This window comes from Oncorhynchus nerka, linkage group LG7 (genome assembly GCF_034236695.1).
Source record: "Oncorhynchus nerka isolate Pitt River linkage group LG7, Oner_Uvic_2.0, whole genome shotgun sequence".
Lineage (NCBI taxonomy): Eukaryota > Metazoa > Chordata > Actinopteri > Salmoniformes > Salmonidae > Oncorhynchus > Oncorhynchus nerka.
This window is the reverse complement of record NC_088402.1, coordinates 45,158,204-45,168,672: the sequence shown is the minus strand read 5'-3', so window position 1 is coordinate 45,168,672 and position 10,469 is coordinate 45,158,204. Positions and strand designations below refer to the sequence as shown.

At 43.0% G+C, this 10,469-nt stretch overlaps 1 protein-coding gene across 1 annotated transcript in view; it reads right to left on the bottom strand.

Annotated features, from left to right (window-relative positions):
* Window positions 1-5,659: 5,659 nt before the first annotated feature.
* Window positions 5,660-10,469, bottom strand: part of LOC115131772 (histone-lysine N-methyltransferase ASH1L-like) — a 48,384-nt gene continuing 43,574 nt past the window's right edge. Inside the window, 5 exon segments of the mRNA XM_029663748.2 lie at window positions 5,660-8,751; window positions 8,887-9,331; window positions 9,697-9,863; window positions 9,972-10,144; window positions 10,262-10,400. Of these exon segments, the coding sequence (XP_029519608.2) occupies window positions 8,660-8,751; window positions 8,887-9,331; window positions 9,697-9,863; window positions 9,972-10,144; window positions 10,262-10,400 (1,016 nt within the window). The 3' untranslated portion in view covers window positions 5,660-8,659.

The window sequence follows — 10,469 nt, the reverse complement described above, 5'->3', positions numbered from 1 at the left end:
CATGCCTCTGTTAGCTGCTAGTTAAACTTTAAATGAGCTGCAATGGATGGGATGGGGACATCCCTGGTACTCCTGCCAGTCTTTTACACTCTCAGCACCTGATGTGTCAACGTTCAGCTCCATCCAGCGCGACACCCAGGCAAACAATGTTAAAAAAAAATTAAACGTGAATTGTTACATCATTAAATTGGGGTTATGATGACAGTATTGTGTTACCGTGATGTTACGTTTTTTTAAACTGTATAAAAAAGGGGCTGAATCGACGTTAAGGTCATTCAAACCCATTAGCTCCCTTTTGATAACAGTAATACTCCAATTGGCTAGTCAGGAGTTTATCAAAGCATCAGCAGCTTCAGTACAAAAGTTGGTAGTTGATTATTTAGCCAGCATATTGTCTGAAACCAGAGGAAGATGATCCACCTCTACCCAAGTCTGCTTGGGGGAGAATGTTGAGTGGAGACCGGCATTTTGCCATTTTCCCCATGTGCAAAGAGGTTGCCTTAACATGCTTGCTTCGTGTACGCGAGCGTTGCAAAATAAATGTACACATGTTATTCAATCATTGCACTCACACTGCTTGCACTTATCAACGAGCGTCTGCGTAGCCAGTCGCTAAAATACAACTCTGTTCTATTTGTGACATTTGACACGCTGCAAGTCCCGCCTCTCCTCATTGGTTTTTAGGAGCATATACCCACGTAGGTGATTGAAAGATCGAGAGCGGACCCCTGGACCTTAGTTAATCTAAGTAACATAATAAATAAATCCCATTAGAAATCCGTCAATTTAAGCTGGAAATGCTTTGGATGCGTCCACCGCCTACGTCGCACTTCCACGGTGAAAGGTGGCAGAACTAGAGTGGTGTTTGTCAGACCATGAGACATCCCAAAAATAGGTATTCTCAGGAAACCGTCTGTAGCGTCCAAACTGAAGAAAAATGTCAAATGCAACATGGAAAGTGTTGGTTCCATGTTTTATGAACTGAAAGAAAAGATCCCAGAAATGATCCATACACACAAAAAGCTTATTTCTCTCAAATGTTGTGCACAAATTGGTTTACATCCCTGTTAGTGAGAATTTCTCCTTTGCCAAGAGAATCCATCCACCTGACAGGTGTGGCATATCAAGAAGATTAAACAGCATGATCAAGATGAAAAAGCACGATCATTACACAGGTGCACCTTGTGCTGGGGACAAAAGGCCACTCTACAATGTGCAGTTGTGTCACACAACACAATGTCACAGATGTCTCAAGTTGGAGCTTACAATTGGCCTACTGACTTCAAGAATGTCCACCAGAGAATTATCCTGGTTTCAACTGTACAGGGCAGATGGCAGACAATGTATGGCATTTTGTGGGCGAGCGGTTTGCTGATGTCAATGTTGTGAACAGAGGGCCCCATGGTGGCGGGTTATGGTATGGTTAGATGGACAACAAACACAGTTGCATTTTATTGATGGCAATTTGAATACACAGAGGTACCGTGATGAGTTTAGGCCCATGGTTGTGGCCATTCATCCGCTACCATTACCTCATATTGCATGGCCCCAAGTCGCAAGGATCTGTACAGTTACTGGAAGCTGAAAATGTCCCACATTGAGCATGTTTGCTCTGGACCGACATGTACGATAGCGTGTTCCAGTTCCTGCCAATATCCAGCAACTTAGCACATCCATTGAAGAGGAGTGGGACAACATTCCACAGGTCACAATCAACAGCCTGATCAATTCTATGCGAAGGGTGTGTCACATGAGAGAAATGGTGACACACCAGATACTGACTGGTTTTCTGATCCACACCCCTACACCCCCCCCCCCCCCCCTTTTAAAGGTATCTATATTCTCAGTCATGTGAAATCCATAGATTAGGGCCCTTTAAAAAATATATATTTCACCTTTATCTAACCAGGTAGGCAGGTTAAGAACAAGTTCTCATTTACAACTGCGACCTGGCCAAGATAAAGCAAAGCGACAAAAACACAAGAGTTACACATGCAGTAAATAACACCAAAATAGAGAAATCGATGTACAGTGTGTGCAGAAGAGTAGGGAGGTGAAAATAATTGCAATTTAGCATTAATACTGGAGTGATAGATGTGCAGATGATGATGAAGTAGAGAGGTGAGGTGCTAAAGAGCAAGAGGGTAAGTAATAATATGGGGATGAGGTAGTCGGTGTGCTATTTACAGATTGGCTGTGTACAGGTACAGTGATCATTAAGCTGCTCTGACATCTGATGCTTAAAGTTAGAGAGGGAGATATAAGACTCGAGCATCAGCGATATTAGCAATTCGTTCCAGTCATTAGCAGCAAAGAACTGGAAGGAAAGATGGCCAAAGGAAGTGTTGGCTTTGGCGATGAACAGTGCAATATACCTGCTGGAGCGCGTGCTACGGGTGGGTGTTGCTATGGTGATCAGTGAGCTGAGATAAGGCGGGGCTTTACCTAGCAAAGACTTATAGATGACCTGGAGCCAGTGGGTTAGGCGACGGATATGTAGTGAGGGCCAGCCAACGAGAGCATACAGGTCGCAGTGGTGGGTAGTATATGGGGCTTTGGTGATAAAACGGACGGCACTGTGATAGGCTACATCCGGTTTGCGGAGTAGAATGTTGGGGGCTATTTTGTAAATGACATCGTCGAGGATCGGTAGGATAGTCAGTTTTACGAGGGTATGTTTGGCGGCATGAGTGAAGGAGACTATATTGCGAAATAGGAAGCGGATTCTAGATTTAATTTTGGATTGGAGATGCTTAATGTGAGTCTGGAAGGAGAGTTTACAGTCTAACCAGACACCCAGGTATTTGTAGTTGTCCACGTATTCTAAATCAGAACCGTCCATAGTAGTAATGCTAGTCGGGCAGGAGCGTGCAGGCAGCAATCGGTTGAAGAGCATGCACTTAGTTTTACTAGCATTCAAAAGCAGTTGCAGGCCACGGAAGGAGTGTTGTACGGCGTTGAAGCTCGTTCGGAGGTTTGTTAGCACAGTGTCCAAAGAAGGGCGAGATGTATACAGAATGGTGTCGTCTGCGTAGAGGTGGATCAGAAAATCACCAGCAGCAAGAGCGAAGACATTGATATATACAGAGAAAAGAGTCGGCCCGAGAATTGAATCCTGTGGCACCCCCTTAGAGATTGTCCGGACCTCTGACAACAGGCCCTCCATTTTGACACACTGAACTCTGTCTGAGAAGTAGTTGGTGAACCAGGTGAGGCAGTCATTTGAGAAGCCAAGGATATTGAGTCTGCCGATAAGAATGTGGTGATTTACAGAGTCGAAAAAGTTGGCCAGGTCGATGAATACGGCTGCACAGTACTGTCTTTTATCAGTGGCGGTTATGATATCATTTTGGACCTTGAGAGTGGCTGAGTAGCACCCATGACCAACTCGGAACCAGATGATTGCATAGTGGAGAAGGTACGGTGGGATTCGAAATGGTCAGTGATCTGTTTATTAACCTCACTAGGGGGGGTGGGACGGTAGCGTCCAACCTGGCCAACATCCAGTGAAATTGCAGAGCGCCAAATTCAAAAACAGAAATACTCATTATACAAATTAATGAAGCATACAAGTGTTATACATTGGTTTAAAGATGAACTTCTTGTTAATCCAACCACGGTGTCAGATTTCAAAAAGGCTTTACGGCGAAAGCATACCATGCAATTATCTGAGAACAGCGCCCAGCAGACAAATCATTACAAACAGTAACCAGCCAAGTAGAGGAGTTACACAAGTCAGAAATAGTGATACAATTAATCACTTACCTTTGATGATCTTCATATTGTTGCACTCACGAGACTCCCATTTACTCAATTTTTTTTGTTCGATAAAGTCCCTGTTTATATCCAAAAACCTCTGTTTTGTTCAAGAATCCACAGGCTCAAACGCAGTCAGGCAGACGAAAAATCCAAATAGTATCCGTAAAGTTCGTAGAAACAGGTCAAACGATGTTTATAATCAATCCTCATGTTGTTTTTAGCATAAATAATCAATAATATTTAAACCGGACAATAACGTTGTCAATATATAAAAGGTAAACAAAAAAGGCGCGCTATTGGTCTCGCGCATGAAAACGCTCTGGGCCACTGCATTGTCCACTCATTCAGAGAGGTCTTACGCCCTCATTTTTCAGAATACAAGCCGGAAACAATTTCTAAAGACTGTTGACATCTAGTGGAAGCCATAGGAAGTGCAATTTGAGTCCTAAATCAATGGATACTGTATTGGATTCAATAGAAAACTACAAAAATAAAAAATAAATCTCAGGTTTTTGCCTGCCATATCAGTTCTGCTATACCCACAGACATTATTTTAACAGTTTTGGAAACTTTAGAGTGTTTTCTATCCACATCTACCAATTATATGCAAATCCTAGCTTCTGGGCCTGAGTAGCAGGCAGTTTACTTTGGGCACGCTTTTCATCCGGAAGTGAAAATAGTGCCCCCTACCCTAGTGAAGTTAACTTGGCTTTTGAAGATTTTAGAAAGGCAGGGCAGGATGGATATAGGTCTATAACAGTTTGAAGAGGGGGATGACCGCGGCAGCTTTCCAATCTTTGGGGATCTCAGACAATACGAAAGAGGTTGAATAGGCTGGGGGGGGGCAAGTTGCTGCAGGGGGTGCTGAGATGTTGGCCGGGGTAGGGGTAGCCAGGTGGAAAGTGTGGCCAGCCGTAGAGAAATGCTTATTGAAATTTTCGATTATTGTAGATTTTATCGGTGGTGACAGTGTTTCCTATCCTCAGTGCAGTGGGTAGCTGGGAGGAGGTGCTCTTACTTACTTTAGTGTCCAAAAACGTATTGGAATATGTCTACAGTATGACTACTCTATGATAAGGGGAGACTCCCACAAACACAAGGTTGTTCTCTGTTTTGCTCTACGACCACGACAAGGACTCATTTGAAGGTAACTGGTACCGATTTTAAAAAACTGAAAGTAGTTTTGTGCCTACCCCCCCCCAAAAAAACAATCCTGAGCTTTTTTATCTCCTAGATACAGGGCAGACACTTCAACTTTGTTTCGTTTGACACATTTATTAATGTGTTATTCAATGTGTTTTTCTGGGCTATAGTAGTAGAGGCCAAATTTGATATTTTCACAAATATTGTTTTTTATATACCTAAAAGGGGTTCTAGTATTCCAAATCAATGATCCATATGACCATCTTAAACCAATTCCATATCAGTTTAGTGCAATTAAGTGTTCAAAAAAAATCTTACTTTTTTGGTTAGTACTGACTGTTCGGTCACCTGGTCAGATAAAAACACACCTAAGAGAAAGACCGAGAGCCAGATGATCGAACCAATTGGCGGACGACCTATACAACCTGGGACTCAAAACCACATCAGACTGGGACCTGGCCCTGAATAGGACAGCGTGGAGATCAATGTCAAGGTGTTATGTGCAAGTGAGTAACTAACTGTACAGGGACTTTTTCTATTGAGTATACTTTTGCATCCTGACCTTGGATTTTCCTTTTTATGGTTTGTGTGTGTACCTGCTGAACTCCATAATTAAATGAGCTCTTATGCACCGGCAGCCACCTATCTAAACCTGGGAGCAGACCCTCGTACTGCTTTTCTACATCCCTGCTTAGATGGCTGAATAGAACTCAATTATATTAAGGAAATCCAGAGCACAATTTAACATGATCAAAAAGGCAAGGCAAAATAAACATTTATTCACAATAATGTAGTGCTTTTATTAAAAAACAAAAACAAATTGAATATAAAACAAAAAGTAAAAACCAACAGCATTTTCATAACTTTAGAATCATAATTACAAACTTTTAACGAGAGTGGAAGAAGTTGACAAACTGTACACATCACAAAATGTCTGCCAGTCTGTCCATTTACAATGCTTGTATCTTATTTTGTGATTGTCTAAAAAAATAACTAAACAAATCACACAAAACACACAAATACAAGTACAAGCATCAAATTTATGACCGCTATCACAAACTGAACAATTTCTCAGGGGGGGGGGGGGTTACATATTGGAGCTGACATCTTTCAAAATATCAACATTAAGTTGGTTTGTTTTTTTAGTGTTCAACACTTTGCAGCAAAAACAAGGAGCATATTTTCTCCTCAAAAGTAATATTACAGCGACAGATGTAATTTCAGAGTCACTGTTATGTCCCAATGCTTTATATGAAGTTCGTTTGACATTCTTCTCACACTGAACAAAAATATAAACGCAACATGTAATGGGTTGGTCCCATGTTTCATGAGCAGAACTAAAAGATCCCAGAGATTTTCCATATGCATAAAAAGCTTATTTCTCTCATTGTGCACAAATTTGTTCACATCCCTGTTAGTGAGCATTTGTCCTTGACAAAGATAATTCTTCCACCTGACAAGTGTGGAATATCAAGTAGCTTATTAAACAGCATGATCATTACACAGGTGCACCTTGTGCTGGGGACAATGAAAGGCCACTAAAATGTGCAGTTTTGTCACAGCACAATGCCACAGATGTGTGAAGTTCAGAGAGCGTGCAATTGGCATAGTGACTGCAGGCATGTCCACCAGAACTGTTGTCAGAAAATGTAATGTTCATTTCTCTAACATAAGCCGCCTCCAACATTGTTTTAAAGAATTTAGCAGTATATCCAGTCGAGCCTTACAACTGCTGACCACGTGTATGGCGTCGTGTGGGTGAGCAGTTTTCTGATGTCAACGAACACAATTGCATTTTGTCTATGGTAATTTGAATGACAAAGATGCCCTTAAAAAATGGGCCTCAGGATTTTCACGTTATCTTTTACCAAGAGTTGCATATCGGTGAAATCTATAGATTGGGGCCTAATGAATTTATTTCAATTGACCGATTTCCTTATATGAACTGTAACTCAGTAACATCTTTGAAATTGTTGCATGTTGCATTTATATTTTTGTTCAGTTTCATTTTTAGGCAACAAAAATTCTGTTTAAGTTCATGTCATTCAATTAGGACAGTTGTACGTTTTACTGGACAAAAACACCTCTCCCAAGCTTAAGTGTCTTGATTATAGTAATACAAATGGCAGAAATAATAATTATAATACATATGGGGCTGAGTCCTGTACAATACACGAAATCCGTTATCAAGATATTGCTTTTGGAGACACTTCTCACATTATCCCAGTCTGTATATACATAACTTGGCACTGTACAACTTTGTCCTCTTTCCGTCTGTTTTCTTACTCTCTCCATCTCTATGCCAGTTCATCTTGATGGGACATCTCGATCTAAGTCTCATTTTAAACAGAAGCATTTGGAAAAAATAAATCTCATCAAATCTCACAAATGATTTAAAATATTCTCCATGGCAACCAGAAACACATTTGAAGAAAACATTTACAGCTAGAATCCCTTCCCTCCCAACAGATACCCCTTTTCATAGAATATAAGAAAATATGACCGTCACAATACATTTTACGTTACCTATGGTTTCCACAATTTCCCATAAAATGTTAATTGCCATCAAGCCCTTAATTTTTTCATAATTTTTTTTTCTTCAAGAATTCTGGCAGATTAGACACACAAATGTGCATACACTCACGCAAGGCAGTCAGGGACCACGGCGTTCTAAGGCGTTACAGTAAGAGTCAGTGTTCCCGCCGCCTGACTTCATTAAGCTGGTGAATCAGGTACTTCAGAAAGAGGAGCAAAGCGGACAAGACACTTGACTGACCAAAAGCGCACATGATATCTTTCCAAAGACCACCAGCTATTCTTTACAAACACAATCCCGTCCTTCCTTCTCTGTTCCTAATGAATTACTACAGTATGAAAGAAAAAGAAATACTTATTATTAACTTGCTTTTCAGACCGCATAATCCAATAACATGTGAGTGTTAGTGTGTCTCGTTGATACATTAGAGAGCCAACCATATCCATGGTACCAAAGTGCAGTTTACCAACCTCGTTCCTGCAGCTTCTCTCCTAGTTCATCGTCAGCAGTGTCTGTTTACAAGTTGCTCATACAGTCCACTGCATAGCCTCCTATGCCTCTTATCCTCGTACATTTAGGTCTCGTGGCCTATGTTTAGTTTCATTACCACCTAGTCCCACTGGGGGCGCAGGTTTCCAGCCTCCTCATTCCCATTTGATGTTGTTAAAAAAAAAAAGTATATTTGAGTCTATGACTATGCCACAACCATGTTCAGTACCACATGTTCCTTTCTTTTGCTCACTAAAAATAATTGACTCAAGGTTGCACTGATGAGCCATGTGTATAGATAATGTGAAGCCTATGTAATAGTCTCTTTGCCCTGAGTAACCAGGGCTGTCTTTGATTAACATTTGTTCAATGCGCATTTTTAAGTGCATGGGGTACTTTTTCCTACGTAAAAAAAAATGCATTTGCATCGTACTTCAATAAGTCTGGGTCCACCCTCCTGAGAAGAAGTCCTTGTGTCACCAACAAAACCGTTACCATTGACCACAACAGCCGAGTGCACTGCTTCAAACCGTTGGGTTGTCATTGGGTTGTCTCATCACTTGAGATGACAGGTTGGGGAAGAGGGGACACGCCCGGGAAGGGTACCAACCCTTGCCCTTTGTGGTCACTTTCTCTTTGCAAATGTCATCTTCCCTTACCATGTTTTCCATTTCACCCCCACCTCTCCCAAGTGAATGAAAGGGGAATGTGCTTGCCAGGTAAGTGGCAACATCATTTTCTACCCACAAAGTCTCCAAATCCAAGCGTCCTTCTACGTAATCGCCGCCCTGACCCCTCCTCTAGAAGATAAGTGACATCTATGGCTGTTGGAAGAAGAGAGAGAAGTTACTAAACACCAATGACACTAAGTTAACTGTCCGATATTTCCCCTTCATCAAGTCTCCCTCTTGATCAAACCACCCAGTGTCTCTATACCCATTTCCTCATTGCCTGCTCACCATTCTTATTGGGTGTTCTGTGTAGCAGATCCAGCAGAATCTTGTTTAGCCGATCCCTTTGTGCCTCCCTCCTGCCAAGTCCAGAGTGATGGAGGGGTGAGGAAGAGATGGAGGGGAGGAGATCCAGCATGTCAACTCCTCTCTCTGCTGCACCTTCCTCCAGCTCCCTATGCTCCTCTACCTCCTGCCCCCCGTCCTCTTCTTCTCCCTCCCCTGGCCCAACTGGTTGTGGGGGTGGGGCAGCCTCAGGGAGTGTGGTTTCTTCTTGGGCAGCATCCATGTCCCCCTCCACCCCTCTTCTGCTTTCACTCTCCGGACGGAAGTTGTCACCCTGGTCGCATGGGGAAGCATCGTCCTCACAGGCTCCTCCAACTCCTTTGGGCCGCTCGCTCTTCCAGGCCGAACGCCCCCCGTTCCTCTTGTAGTTGTCGGGAACGTAGTGCGGCTAAAGCGAGGTTGGGAAGGAACAGACTTTCAGTTGACTTACAAGTTGTTCATGCACAAGTTAGATTTTGGGATTATTAACAATTTCTTTTATGAACAAGCGATACGAATTGGAGCAGAATTAACTATCAAGCTGAACCCCCATCATCTCTCTCAGGATAACTAACGGTTTGCAAAAACAGCACACAGTTAAAGAAAGGTAGGCACATCAGTCATCACTAGTGCCTGATCCATCATCTTTGATAAATCAACTCCGATACACTTCTCCGATTACACTAAATTCAATTCTACCTCAAACGAGCCTCACTAAAACTCCAGAAAAACACTTCAATACAACCCCCAAGCCCTCCTCTTGGACCCTCTTACCGAGAAGTCTCTCTTGGGGGCCAGCCTCTTGGGGAAGTGGTTGAAGGCGTAGGGCTTAGTGCACACGGGGAAGCGGTTGCGGTGGATCTTGTAGAAGAGGTGTGCTGACTTGTCCAGGCGGTAGTCGCAGATGTACACGTCCTGCTCCTTCACTCCCTTTGGCCGTCCTGAAAGAAAATAACACCACAGGTCAGTTTAGGTAATTATGTGTGTTAGCGCAGTGTGTGTTTATACATCTCCCTTACAAACTGTGTGCGCGCGTGAGTGTTTCTCACCCTTGCAGTAAGTGTAGTGGTCGAGGACACAGCAGGTCCCGACCACGGCCTCCAGTGGGATGATCTCGTAGAGCGGCACGCGGAACAACTCGTTGTGGTAGAAGCGGCGCGAGGGCGAGTGGTGTGTCTCGTGGGGCCTGAAGTAATGGTGGCCAAAGGCAAACCTCTCACCCCTACAGGGCACACACACAAAATGAGACGAGAGAGTCAGAGACAAAAATACAGCAATGAAATCGCTGATGTTGCTCAGTGCTGGCTCGAAGTGGTGTTCCCTTTGTCCCATTCCTTACTTTTCGCTCTTCCAGAGTTTCTCGATGCGGAAGATGTCCAGCTTGTCCCTGTTGACATGGGACAGGAGGCGGTAGGACTGCCTGACTGGCTGGCCTTCTGGGGTGCGTCTGCTGTCCCTCATCAGGTACACACAGTCACCTGGACAGACAGGTTACATAACATTGTCATGGTTTTTATTTATAAAGCATATTTAACACACCCAAAGGT